We start from the raw sequence: 15,182 nt of genomic DNA, 5'->3' as shown, positions 1-15,182 counted from the left end.
CCTATGTATAAAAAAAAGTAATGGTGTTGATGTAACATCACTTTTGAATTAGAAACAATGTGCCATATAACAGCCCAAACCGTATGTCAGTGCATGTTCAAGAGTCCAAATACAACCTGAGAATTAGTGTGTAAAAAACTGCATTTGTGAAGGGAGGGGCAAGATGGCAGCTGAATAAGGGGCTCCAAGAATCAAGTTTGTCCTACAGCGCAGTTAGTAATCAGCCAGAGCTATCTAAAGCACCTGTTTCAGGGGCCTAGGGGACCAGAAGAGCATCTGGCAACAGCCTTGAAAGAATGGAAGGAAGAGACTGCCCATCTGCAGCAAAGTTGTGTGTGCAGAGTATTCCATGCCACAGAGCTGGCTGATCCTCCACTAGCAACACAAGCTACCTCAGGAGCTATTCCATGGCTGGAGTTGGAAGATCCATTTCCCAAAATTGGGAGGAAGACCCAGTTGGCCTCCAACACTAGCTACTGATTAGTAAATTCAGCTGGCTAAAGTATAATCCTTAGAACAGCTAAAGTTTGAACCTGTCTAAGCCAGAAAGAGATTGGTAGCCACCAATTTAACTCTGCCCCCAACATGAGGGAAAGGGGCTGACTGAAAAATCACAATGACGGCAGGGACCATTTTCGTTCCACCCAGATTGGACTGCAGCCCAAGCCTAGGCTCCAGTCCCACCTCGGGCAGGGAGGAAACTGATGGAACCTGCTCCAGCCTCTCCAGGTAATGGCAGGTGCTTTTGGCCAGTACAGACTGAAGAGTCAGACACCTGGAGCTCCATCCTGTCCCTCAAAAGGATAGGAGGAGACCTGTGTTTCCTCAACCTCTCCAAACAACTGTGGGTGCTTTCAGCTTACACAAACTGATTTGTTAGGCACCTTTGATTCCATCTCCACACCCATCCTCCATAGGGTAAGAGGGGGCTGGCATTTCCTCAGCCTACCTGGGCAACCACAGATGCTTTTGGCCCGCACAAACTCAATTGTTGGCTACATGTGGCTCCACCCTCACCCCTGACAGGACAAGAGGGGGACAGTATTCCACAGGCTCTCAGGGTAACAGGTTATGACCCACACGGACTGAATAGTTCCAACCCCAACTCCAAGTAGGATAGAAGGGGAAATGTTTCCTCAGCCTTTCCAGGTAATGGCAGGCACTTTCAACCTGCATGGACTTAACTGTTGGGCACCTGTAGGTCCACCCACACACACCAAAAGGATAGGAGGTGGCTGCTGTTTCCTCAGCCTCTCTAGGCAACAACAGGCACCCGTTGTTCCATCCCCACCCCCTAAAAGGTAGAAAGAACAATACTCAGCCTCTCAGGGCAATTGCAGGTGCATTCAGCCCACGTGGATTAGACTGTTGGGCAATGTGGAGGGTCCATCCCCACAATAAGCAGGGAAGGAGAGGGGCCAGTTGTACATTATTTTACTTGGGTAATTAAGGTCATTGTGGACCCATACGGCATAGATTATTGCCCACACCTGCAGCTCTATCCCTACCCCAGGCAGGGGAGAAAGGGCTATGAAGAGTCATCAGTCTCTCTGGGCAACTACAGACGGTCTTGGCCTGCACAACTGGGATTATTACACATAGCTCCAGCTGTGTCCCTACCTCTGGCAGAGAAGAAAGGTGAGAGAAACTTTATCAGTTCCTGGGACAACACCAGCATCTTCAGTCTCCAGAGTTTACAGCACCAACTACAACCTCGGCTCCTACTACATAACCAGCAAGGGAGAAGGACAAGAAAGCCCTCAAGAGAGAAACTGTGCCCAAAATAAATACATCGTTAGTCAGATGCCAAGACACCAACAAAAAATTACAATCCACACCCAGAAACAAGAAAACAATGGCCCAGTCAAAGGAACAAGATAAGCTTTCAGATGACATAAAGGAGTTGAGACAACTAATCATAGATGTTGAAACAAATCTCAATAAAGTAAATGAAATGGCTAAAGAGATTAAGGATATTAAGAAGACACTGGGTATAGCAGCTGAGTATTATTTATGTATTTGGGATTTATAAATTCTAAAAATAGATACTAGATTATGTTTGCAAACTAGTCTGTACCTGGACATGATTAAATAATGATTAGGGCTTTGATTGGGCAACATCAGTAGGCTGTGAGGGTCCCCTTGATAGGTGGACACTCACAGAGAAAATTACATGGCAGAGGAAATAGTTGGGCTTTTTAAGCTGGAGCCTGGGAAGTAAGGACAGAGAGGAGCAGAGCAGTTGGGCCCAGAGAGAATCAAGCCCCAGGGAGAGAGACAGAGAGGTCACCTGATAGTTTACAGCTAGACTTGTGGAGAGAGGAAAGCCTAGAGAGTTGACCTTGTGGAGAAAAGGAATTGAGCCCAGAGAGAAATGAGCCCCGGAAAGAGAGGAATCCAGGAAGCCTGAACCCTGGCTGACAATGGCAGCCATATTGCTCCAACACATGGCAATAGACAAAGGTTAAGGGAAGTAATTTCTGCGTTATGGCTTGGTAACTTTAAGCTTCTACCCCAAATAAATACCCTTTATAAACACCAACTGATTTCTGGTATTTTGCATCAGCAACCCTTTGGCTGACTAATACATTGGGTAAGCACAAAGAGAATTTGAAAGCATACATAGAAAAATAGCAGATCTTATGAGAATGAAAGGCACCTTAAATGAAATAAAAAATACACTGAGGCATATAATAGCAGAAGAAATACTTGAAGAAATAATGGTAGGAAATTTCCCAACCCTATTGAAGGACATAGATATCCATGTCCAAGAAGCACAACATATATCCATCCAAATAAATCCAAAGAGACCAACTCTGAGACACGTACTAATCAGAATGTCAAATGCCAAAGACAAAGGAGAATTCTGAGAGCAGCAAAAGAAAAGCAATGCAAAACATATGTAAGTAAGATTAAATGCCAAATTCTCACCAGAAACCATGGAGGCAAGAGGACAGTGGTGATATATTTAAGATACTGCCAGAGAAAAGCTTCCAGGCAAGAATCTTATATCCAGCAAGATTGTCTTTCAAAAATGAGGGTGAGCTTAGAATATTCAGATAAACAGAAACTGAGTCTGTAAACGAGAGCGGCTTTGCAGGAAATACACTAAAAGGAGTGCTACAGCCTGGAAAGAAGACACAGAAAAGAAAGGCTTGGAAGAGTCTAGAAACGAAGATTACATCAGCAAAAGTAATTAAAAGTCAAAAGAGTGGTGAAAATAAAATATGACAGATAAAACCCAAAGGTCAAAATGGGTGAAAAGAACTGCCTTTATGGTAGTAACATCGAATGTCAATGGATTAAACTCCCCAATCAAAAGACACAGACTGGTGGAATGGATAAGAAAATATGAGCCATTTATATGGTGTCTACAAGAGACCCACCTGACACCCAAGGATATCAATAGATTAAAAGTGGAAGACTGGAAAAAGATATTCCACGCATGCAGTAACCAAATAAAAGCTGGAGTAAATATACTTACATTGCATGAAAAAGACTTTAAAATCAAAACTGTTAGTAGAGACAAGGAAAGACATTATATATTAATAAAAGGGGCTATTAACCAGGAATAAATAACCATCATAAATGTACATGCACCTAACCAGGATGCCTCAAGATATATGAGGCAAACACTGGCAAAACTGAAGGGAGAAACAGATAGCACTGCAATAATAGTTGGAAACTTTGATACACCACTCTCAGCATTGGACAGAACATTTGGGCAGATGATCAATAAAGAAACACGGAACTTAAATAATACGACAAATGGATTAACCTGATAGACAAAGACAAAACATTGTACCCCAAAACAGCAGGATACACTGTTCTTCTTAAGTGCTCAATGGATCTTTCTCCAGGATAGACCATATCTTGGGTCACAAAGCAGATCTCGACAAATTCAACAAGATTGAAATTATACAAAGCACTTTCTCTGATCATAATGGAATAAAGCTGGAAATCAAACAGAGGTGGGAAAAGGTAAAATTCACAAACAGTTGGAGATTAACACACTCAATAAGTGGGTCAAAGAAGAAATGGCGAGAGAAACTGATAACTATCCAAGACGAATGAAAACCAGTACACAACATATCAGCACCTATGGGATGCAGCAAAGGCAGTGCTGAGAGGGAAATTTACAGCCCTCAATAGCATGCATTAAAAAAGAAAAAAATAAAGAGTTAAAATCAATGGCCTAACTACATGGCTGGCAGGATCAGGAAAAGACAGCAAACTATTCCCAATGCAAGTAGAGGGAATGAATTAACAAAAATCAGAGCAGAAATAAACAGAAATTGAGAGCAAAAACAGAGAGAATTAACAAAACCAAACACTGGTTCTTCAAGAAGATTAACAAAATTGACAAACCCTTAGCTTGACTGACAAAGAAAAAAAAGCAAGATACAAATAAAATAAAAAATGAAAATGGGGACATTACTACTGATCTCACAAAAATATAAGAGATCATAAGAAGATACTATGAACAACTGTATGCCAACAAACTAGACAATATAGACAAATTGGAAAAATTCCTCTGAATGTATAAACAACCTACACTGACCCTAGAAGGAAGAGAAGACCTCAACAAACCAATCACAAAAAAAAGAGATTGAAACAGTCATCAAACAATTTCCCAAAATGAAATGCCAGGGACGAGATGGTTTCACAGGAGAGTTCTACGAAGCCTTCAAAGAATATTTAATACCAATCTTCCTCAAGCTCTTCCAAAAAATCAGAAGAAACACTACCAAACTTATTCTAAAGCCAATATCACCCTAATACCAAAGTTAAGATACTACGAAAAAAGAAAACAGTACAATGTCCCTTATGAATATGGATGCAAAAATCCTTAACAAAATATTTGCTAATCAAATCCAACAACACATTAAAAGTTATTCATCATGATCAAGTAAGTTTTATACCAGACATGCAAGGGTGATTTAACTCAAGAAAAACAATCAGCATACTACACCACAATAGTAAATCAAAGAAGAAAAATTATATGATCCCATTGATTAATGCAGAAAAGGCATGTGACAAAATACAGCATCTTTTCCTGATAAGAAGACTACAAAAGATAGGAAGTGAAGGAAACCTTCTCAACATGATAAAGGTCATATATGAAAAACTATAGCTAACATTGTACTCAATGGTGAAAGACTGAAAGCTTATTCAATATGGTGCTAGAAGTTCTAGCTAGAGCAATCAGGCAAGAGAAAGAAATAAAAGGCATCCAAATCGAAAAGGAAGAAGTAAAACTTTCGCTATTCACAGATGATATGATCCAATATCTATAAGGTTGCAAAAAATCTACAACAAAGCTGCTAGAGATAAAAAACGATTTCATTAGAGTGTTAGGAAACAAGATCAATATGCAAAAATCAAGTGTTTCCATACACTAGTAATGTGCAGTCTGAGAAGGAAGTCAGGAAAATAATTCCATTTACAATTGCATCTAAAAGAATCAAATATTAGGAATATACTTAACCAAGGATGTAAAGCACTTGCATTCAGAAAACTACAATGCACCGCTAAAAGAATTTTTAAAAGACCTAAATAATTGGAAGAACATTCCATGCTCATGGATTGGAAGACTAAATATCATTAAGATGTCAATTCTACCCAAAATGATATACAGATTCAATGCAATCCTGATAAAAATTCCACCAGCATTTTTTAAACAAATGGAAAACATATTTATCTAATTTATTTGGAAGGGAAAGGAGCCCCAAATAGCCAGAAACATCTTAAAAAGGAAAAGCAAAGTTGGAGGATGCTCACTTTTGGACTTTAAATCACTCTACCTAGCTTCAGTGGAAAAAACTGCATGGTACTGGCACAGAGACCAATGGAACCAAACTGATGGTTCAGAAACAGACCGTCACCTCTACAGTCAAGTGATTTCTGACAAGCCTATCAAACCCACCCACCTGGGTAAGAACAGTCTATTCAACAAATAGTACTGGAAGAACTGGATATCCATAAAGAAAGAAAGAGGACTCCTCTTTCACACCTTATACTAGTTGTACGTGGTGCATTCTTAAACCTTACATAGAAAGCACAAGCAATGAAGAAAATATGGATAAATGAGACCTCTTCAAACTTTTTTTTTGTCTTTATTTTTTAATATTACATTAAAAAGTATATGAGGTCCCCATATACCACCCACCCCCCTACCTCTTCAAACTTAAACACTGTTGTGATTCAAAGGACTTTGTCAAGAAGGTGAAAAGGCAGCCCACTCAATGGGAGAAAATATTTGGAAACCACATAGCCGATAATTGTTTGATTTCTATTTTACATAAAGAGATCATACAACTCAATAAAAGAGCAAGCAATCCAATTTAAAAATGGGCAAAATACTTAAGACATTTTTCCAAAGAAGAAATACAAATGGCCACAAAGCACATGAAAAATGTTCAACATCCCTAGCTATCAAGGAAATGCAAAAAACGATGAGATACCATCTCACACTTCAAAGAAAGGCCATTATTTTAAAAACAGAAAACAGTAAGTGTCGGAGAGAATGTGGAAAAGTAGGAACACTCCTTCACTGTTGGTGGGATTATAAAATGGTGCAGCCCTCTGTGGAAGACAGTTTGGCAGTTCCTCAGAAAGCTAAATATAGAACTGCCACATGATCCAGCAATTCCTCTGCTAGGAATATATCCAGAAGAACACAAACAGACATCTGTACACTGATGTTCACAGCTGTGTTATTCACAACTGCCAAAAGATGGAAACAACCCAAGTGTCCATCCACCAACGAATAGATAAACAAAACATGGTATATAGACACGATGAAATACTATGCTGCAGTAAGAAGAAATGAAATTGGGACACGTGATAACATGGATGAATCTTGAAGACATTATGCTAAGTGAAATAAGCCAGACACAAAAGGTCAAATATTACATGGTCTCACTAATATGAACTAAATATGAAGAATAAACACATGGAGTTAAAACCTAGAGTATAGCTTATTCGGAGATAAGAGGACTGATGCTTAATGTATGTAGAAATTTTAATTAACTTGACTGTAAATGTATGGAAATGGGTAGAGTTGAAAGTAACATTATAGTTAGTAGCAGCTGATTTATAAATGGGATTGAAGCTGAAAAGGGTAGCCTAGGGATGTAAACATCAATTCAAAGAAAGAGAATAATCTATGGAGTGAATAACACAGTGAACCCAGAGGTGGATGAGAATTATGGTTAATAGTACAAAAGCTTATAAGAAAGCTTTTCAGTGAACTAGAATGGATATATGTCACTACTGCAGGGTGGTGGGAATGTGGAGAAGCATGGGAAAAATACAATTAATGTAATCTATGGACTACAGTTAACAGCAATACTGTAATATTTCTGCATCAATGCCAAAGTTGTTCTGTGTTAACAAAAGGTGGGTACAGAAAACTATGCCAAAGGTAAGCTTTGGACCATAATGGTAATGATCTGATGATATTTTCTCATGATCTGTAACAAATGTTCTACAACAGTGTGGTATATTGCTGAAGGAGCGTTGTATGGGAATTATATTCATGTACATGATTGCTTTCAAAGTTCACACTTCTATAATAAAAATGTATTTTTAAAAAACTGCAGCTGTTCAAAAAGGTACAACTTACTTATGTGCACATACATACACATATATACACACAAAGATGCAATAAAAAGAAACTGGGAAGAATATGCCAGCGTTAGGACTGATAACTAGATTGTGGAATTGTGACAGTCTTAGTATTTTTCAAAATTCTCTACAATGAACATACATTACTTTTAAAATGGAGAATGAGGTGAATTTTTTAAAAATGAGCAGCATGAATTAGAATATGGTTGCTCCAAAGAATAACGTGAATGTAAAAGAGCAAAAAAACAATTACAGAACAAAACTCTAAGAGCCTGACATACTGCAATACTCAAGTACACCAATAACCCTATAAAATAGATATTATCCCCACTGTGTGGGACTAGGAACTGAGGTTTCTGAAAGACTTACAAAGGATGCAGAGGTAGTTAATGGGAAAGGCAGAAATTGCACACAACATTCTCCCTGCCCAAAGTCCACAAGCATAACTACTAAGACAAGGTGATCACAATATCGCTATTTATTCTTTATACTTGATATTTACATTTTTAAAACTTAGTAGATAATACATGCATCTATAACACATGGTTATGACTCAAATTGTTGCATCAGGTAGTTGTAACAGATTTAGTCATTATTTACCACAAATTAAACATGATCAGTGAGTCCTCAAGTCTGGAGAACTAGGTTTTGCATGCAGAGATCAGAGAATCTTATACACAGCATAGCAGTCCTTGGCTATTTCAAATCAGAATTTTACATTCAGGAGGAGAATACATATGATTCATCACATTACCTCATGTACAACTCTTCCACCTAAAAGGGCCAACTGAACACAAAACCACTAAGAAAACAAGACAGTTGTGAGACTGCCTCACCACTCTGACAGCAAGCACACGCCAAAAATATGAAAAAGTAGCTAAAAGCTGGGTATCAAAATTCAAGCCTTTATAAAAATGAAACCTCCTTTCAATAAGGTTTCATTAAAACAAGACACATAAAGGAAATGGTTGAAAGATGTGCTGCAACATGTATTTAGGGAGGTGAAGAAAAAGAATGAGCAAATAAAATATGGTTTGCCATATGCTAACCACCCTTAAATTAGATATTTGATAATGTCAATAACTGAGAACTATTTTTTGAGTCTAGCATATTTGGGAAGTGATTCAGGAATCACTTTGAATTCATTTTATTTGTATTACTTGAGTCAAAATTGGGGAATAAATATCATTTGCAGTGAACCATTTGCGTTTCAGTCTTCATAGTAAGGTTTTTAATATTTTCATCCCTTCCCAATTCCTTTTCAAATCACTGTGAGATACATACCTTCCTCCTATTGTGTCGTCTTGTGGTTGGGCCCCGGCAGTGTTCCTCTGTGAACGTCGCAGTGACCCCCCTGGATTGTTATTAGGCCGGTTGGACATTGGCACCTCTCTCTTGAAGGGACATACCCTTTCTAGACACTACCATTCACTGAAAGGGAAAAAAAATAAATAAAACTTACCAAATGTACACGGTATAGCACAGGAAAGAAACAACGGGCACCAAAAATGATGGGGACATTTTATGCAAACAACTTGATTTTACAGCCTTAACCAATGATGCACTATCTTATTAAACTATTAAGTCTACTTGACTAATGTGTTTCAAAATGTCAGGAATATATAAAGCTTAAAGCACTAATACATAAGAAGTTTTCCTTTGTAAAAATCACAGCCTCTAAGTCTTGATTCCTCAGCCACAGAATTAAAAATGTCATGCCACTTCACAAGACAGCTGTGAATATCACATGAAATAAATAAAAATGAAACTATAACACCGTAGTAGCTTAATGGAGAGAGGTAGCAAAAGTAGTTCAGGCACAATAAACAGAGCAATGGTCCCAGATAGCCTAGACTTCAGTGTCAGCTGTGCTGGTCATGTGACCTTGGAAAAGAAACAACCTCCAGATCTCAAGTACCTCTTCAATAATATCAGTGCATTACCTACCTTACAGAGTTGTTAGTAACAAGAAATTGTCAAAGTGCATTACTTTTTGACTGTAACAATTCAGCTCAAACACACAGCTCTAATTTGAACAATCTTTATATAAAATTTAACTACTGTACAAATAAAATGCTGACACTCAATACGGGGTAGTTTAACTGATTTTTTAAAAAGCAAATACTACAATCATAGAAAGATTTCTAACTTGTATAAACAAAAGGGTTCACAATTTTTAAGCTTCCACTCAAACTCCAAACAGAGTTCTTTATTATATTTTGTATGTGCTGAAGAAAAGAGGGAATGATCATGACGTTATAGAAACTGGTATCCATGAGAAAGCACACTAATCATAATAATCAATTACTGGACTTTCCATAAACTATAACAGTATAGTGGATTGTCTTTTGAATTACATGTTGACCTAATTCAGTAGGAAAAGACTTTCTGTCACATGCCCACATCATCAACAAATAAACAAAATAAAATTTGATCAGTAAGTTCAAAGTACTACTATAATTACCGTCAACTGTAGAAATAAAAAAGGGTAAATACCATGAAAAGTTAGCGGGTGGGGAGAGAGATGTTAAATCTTCATGTGCTTGCTAATATCGAAAACCCTCCCACAAGACATGTTTGGGCAAAAACAGTATAAAACTCCCGTTTTGATATATGTATATAAATGTGTGTGTCTCCACAATAAAAACTGATGGAAGGATTTATAAAATTGGCTTTGTTAATGCTGACTGCCTTTGAGAAAGAGGACTGAGAAGTCTGGAGTTTGGAATGAAACTAGCACAATAGTTATAAAAGTAGAGCTCTAGAGTCAAACTGCCCCTGCCAGTGCTAAAATCTGACTCCAATATCAACAAGTCGTATGACCTTGTAAAATGTTTCTGTGCTTCTGTCTATAAAATGGGAGATTACCTCACAGAGCTGTTGTCAGGATTAAAGCCATGATAAGCACTCAGTACACAGTGCTCATCACATAACAAGGACAACACATTATTACTATTACGATAAACACTTATTCAGAAAAATAAGAATATTATTTGTGGTAAAATAAGATGTAACATTTTAGGGGAACTTTACCATAAAAACTGTCAACATGTCTGTCTTAATTACTAGCAATATAGTTTCAAAAGTGAATTTCCACTATGAAGAAGACACATGCAATGGTGTTTTTAATTAAAGGCGAGCAGTATTAGTTAGAGGAGCGTAATCTAAACACAAATGCCTGGACCCTGCCTCCAGAGCTTCTGATTCTCTGGGTGCAGAAATGGGAGACATATTTTTAAAGAGTAACAACTGCACCACATTAAAGGACTAAATACAAGGCCAGTCTATTTCAGAATTCATCCAAGAAGTTATTACTTCAAATATCATTTCAATGCCATTTCATTTGGACTCTAAACAGCAAAGGAATAAGAAAATGGCATCACATTGTTGCTCACTCTGAAGAAAATTCTATTATCAAATAGGGCTGATAGCTCTCACCTGCCTACTTCTTGCCATTAAACGCTTACTGTATGTGACAGAGTACTGTCACTCAAATGAATATGTCACATTCGTTATTTTGACCTATAGTCACCAAAGTAACCTTAAAAATGCTCCCGAAAAAGGGGCTGCACCTGGCATCCCGAATTGGGGACCTGGTGCTGCAGAGTGTCCTTCTACTCTGAGCTCTTAGACCAACGGGGGGAAAGAAGGAGCTCTCACCCAGGCCCACCCCCTAATGTGGAGGACCCTGGGAAAACAAAACCTAGAGGTGGCCGAGCCAGGCAAGCTGCTCAAGGCCCTGCAGGCAGCCTCCAGGGCATTTCTGCCTCTCCCCAACTCTGCCTGGCCTTCTTTGCACTATGCCTGGCCTTCTCGGCATGCACCCACCTACCTGTCTGCACACATGGTCCCACCTGAGCTTCAGTCCCCAGCTCCCATTGCACCAGACACACATGTGCTTGAGGTGGCTCTCTCCCTACAATGTTCTGTGTACATAACTAGTTTTATAACCCTGGATGCCTTTGTGCCCTCAGCACACAGGGTTTTAAAGGCATATGTTCCTAGTAGCTGTGATGATGACAGTGACACCCATGCTAAAGAGAAGATTGACTGGAAAAAAATAAAATGCTCCCATCATCTTCAGACCTTTTCAGCAGCACCTTATCAGCTACCAGCCTATATGTATATAATTCTTGAGATTTACGAGGAGAATGCCAACAACTACCTGTTTTTAAAGCATAAATTATCTTTAAGGAAGGGGGCTCAATTCTAAAAACTTCGGAATGTGAATTTCCAGAAGTTAAAAAACAAAACAGATGACAGACACGGAACTCCCCCTGCCAGACACAGACCTCAACAAAACCAGACAGCTAGAAGGAGCCTTCAGAGATGATCATGTTACAGATAAATCCAAACGAAGAAAGTTCAAGTAATCAATTGAACCAGTTCTCTGGTTTCTGGTACTGAGTAGATCTACCCCTTCCACAGGTCAAAACTCCTTCAATTTCAATAAAAATTTAACTCCTCTGGCTCCGGGTAAGAGCCCAAAGCTGAAAGTTGTCACCATGCAATGATGACATATAGTCCTCCTTCTATATGAAATTCCTACTTTCTTGACCAGTATGTATACTTACTATACATTATTACTTACCTTTCAACACACACACAAACACGGATGATACTAATAATAAAAACTATACTGCTAAAATTCTTGTTTTAGTAATTTGAAATTAATACAAACTCAAAAGACTGACTTTTCACAGGTTACTGCCTAATGGTGAAACCAGACCTTTTAAGTCAAATGCATAAATTTATCCCTGATTATCAAGTCTTGGAATATACTACTCTTCCAACCACAGTCAGCCATTCAATTTGTACGAAAATAATGATTTCTCACATAAAAACTGATATTTACTAAAGCACTGAAATAAAACCAATGTTCAACGGGTAAAAGGTTGAGGGATATCTTCAAGGCTGAAAAACTCAATTTTGTTCACAACTCAGTGTCAAACAAACTATTACTTCCTGGATGAAAATGCGTTTGAATTTTAAGCGAAAAAGCAGTAAGTAGGTCTACCAGCAGATTCCGAATATGAAAAAGAGATTTAAGCTACACCAAAAAGTTGTTCTTAAAATTTTATAACAAGGATATAACTTGAAGGAAAGTTCTTGGAACTGCAAACATTTTGAAATTAATTTTCCTCTAATTTCTTAACTCAAAATCACAGAAGACTAAGAATAAAAATGTAAAGCTTCGTTCAGTAAAAATGTCCAGAATTCCAAGAAAAATGTACCATAAAACACAACTTTAGGATGTGGTAGTCAAATGGCCAAAAGTACTGAAGGGAAACAGATACCATAAAGGTTAGTATTTATGCTGAACTTTCATCACATGAATGACATCTTAGAGACTGCAGACCAAACTTCCAATTTAGTAACCCAGACTAGAGTCACAAACAGCTCCCAAAGCCAGCAAATATGTTTACTTATATAATAACTATTTGTTACCTATTTCATAGGTAAAACCTAAGGAAAGCTGCATTATTTTCTCAGTAAAGATAACTAAAAAAAAAAAAATTTTTTTTCTTCCATGTAGCATCTACACAGTCTTATTTGTCCAGTGTGCCCTTGCATAATTTCTTATTGATTCTATTTAGATGTGGTCCTCCAAGAGACTTAGTCTGGCTTCAGATTACGAATCTGGAGTTTAAAAACAGCAGTAACAATTTGCATAGCACTTTATTAATTTGTTTATTCTAGCAGCAAAATTGCAAAGTGCCAACAAAAGGCTTATAAAGCATTACACTTTTATTTTGCAAATAAGTAAAAACTTTTTCAGGGAAGCAGCTGTGGCTCAATCATTTGGGCTCCTGTCTACCATATGGGAGGCCCTGGGTTCTCATCCCAGGGCTTCCTTGTGAAGGCAAGCTGGCATGTGCGCCACGGAGAGCTGGCACAGCAAGATGATGCAACAAAAGGAAACAAGCAGATACAGAGAAGAGACAGCAAAGAAAGAAATAAGGCGCAAGGGGGGAATAAAGAAATCTTTTAAAAAACACATTTCAATAAAACCTACAGTGCTACAAAATTAAGTAGTTTCCAGGACACAGCAAGTAATGGTATCTGGAACAGCCAATCTGGATAACTATACTCACTAAATCTAAGGATACAACTATGGGAAGCAGATGTGGCTCAAGCAATTGGACTCCCATTTACCATATAGGAGGTACAGGGTTCGATATCCAGGGCCTTCTGTGAAATGCAAGCTGGCCTGTGTGGCGAGCTGGCCCAAACGGAGTGCTGTCTAGCACAGGAGTGCTGGCCCACCTGGAAAGCTGGTGCAACAAAGAGACCCAGAGGAGAGACAATAAGAGACACAGCAGACCAGGAAGCTGGGGTGGCACAAGAGGATAATGATCGCCTTTCTCCTGCTCCAGAAGGTCCCAGGATCAGTTCCTGGGGCTGCCTAATGAGAATACAAGCAGACACAGAAGAACACACAGCAAACGGACACATAGAGCAGACAATGGAGGGAGGAGGGAAGAAATAAAACTTAAAAAAAAAAAAGGATACAACTAGGTCTTAGGAGAAAGTCTGATAAGTTAAACACACCGAGGACAGCATAAATTAGACAATTTCATAATAAAATGAAATGGGAGCAGATGTACCTCAGTGATTGAGCACCTGCTTCCCATGTACAAGCTCTTGGGTTCAATCTCTAGTACCTCAGGGGGAAAAAAAAAAATAAGTCACCCTTGTTTATAAGAAAAATCATTCTTGCTTAAGTAAGAATGGCAAGGACTTCAAATAAATATATCTTAAAAATGGAAAGGAGCCCGAATCAAGATGGTGGAGTGAGGCTCTTCAGTACTCCATGCCGCAACAGAAACATTGAAACGTTAACAAGAATGGGCAGAAAAATCTTTCTCAAAGCTCCAGGAAACAGTTAAAGGACTATAAAAACACAGCAAATGCCAAATAAAGAAAAAAGGCTATTTAAAAGCAGTAGGATCATGTGGCACCCTGGTTGGTCCCTCCTTCACCCCTCACCAGCTGGGCCCACAGTATGGATCCCTGGTCCTGGTTCCAGAGGGGGTAGTCACACGTGTGCACATACTGGGAGCACGTACATCTGGCCCAATCTATGTGGTGGTGGCCTGAGAGACTCGTCCTTCCAGAACTTGCAAAACACAGAACAGAGGGTTTCTCTTTGGGGAGATAGGAAGAGTTTTAGTAAGGAAAGGTGGTGAATGTATTGTGAATGTGATTAATCCAACCAAACAGTATGCTCGGTGGGACTGAGATGAGAAAGTTCATTTTGTACATATGTTCTTAAAATTTTAAAAAGAGCAATTAAGGAGGCAACAATAATTAAGGATTAATACATGATCCTGGATGGGGCCTACCAAGGCAGGAAAGAAGGCTCAAAAGGACATTTCTGGGAAATACAGTGGGGGAAAAAAGGGGCTATAGCGTAAGCTTTATATTAATGCTAAATTTCCTGAACTTAGTAAATGAACTTAAGGTGGATACATAAGTGAATATCCTTGTTCTCAGGAAATATACATGGTAGTATTAAGCATTCAAGGAGCATGATGTATATATAACCTATA

At 38.5% G+C, this 15,182-nt stretch overlaps 1 protein-coding gene across 50 annotated transcripts in view; it reads right to left on the bottom strand.

The window, feature by feature from the left end:
* TRIP12 (thyroid hormone receptor interactor 12) overlaps positions 1-15,182 on the bottom strand; it is a 175,767-nt gene that overhangs the window by 126,029 nt on the left and 34,556 nt on the right. For all 50 annotated transcript variants that reach the window (XM_058299954.1, XM_058299941.1, XM_058299946.1 and 47 more), the window contains one exon: positions 8,914-9,060. In XM_058299954.1, coding sequence (XP_058155937.1) covers positions 8,914-9,011 — 98 coding nt within the window. In that variant the 5' untranslated portion in view covers positions 9,012-9,060. The remainder of the gene's footprint in view (positions 1-8,913; positions 9,061-15,182) is intronic.

The sequence above is a fragment of the Dasypus novemcinctus genome, chromosome 7 (genome assembly GCF_030445035.2).
Source record: "Dasypus novemcinctus isolate mDasNov1 chromosome 7, mDasNov1.1.hap2, whole genome shotgun sequence".
Taxonomy (NCBI): domain Eukaryota; kingdom Metazoa; phylum Chordata; class Mammalia; order Cingulata; family Dasypodidae; genus Dasypus; species Dasypus novemcinctus.
This window is presented reverse-complemented; position numbering and strand designations above follow the sequence as displayed.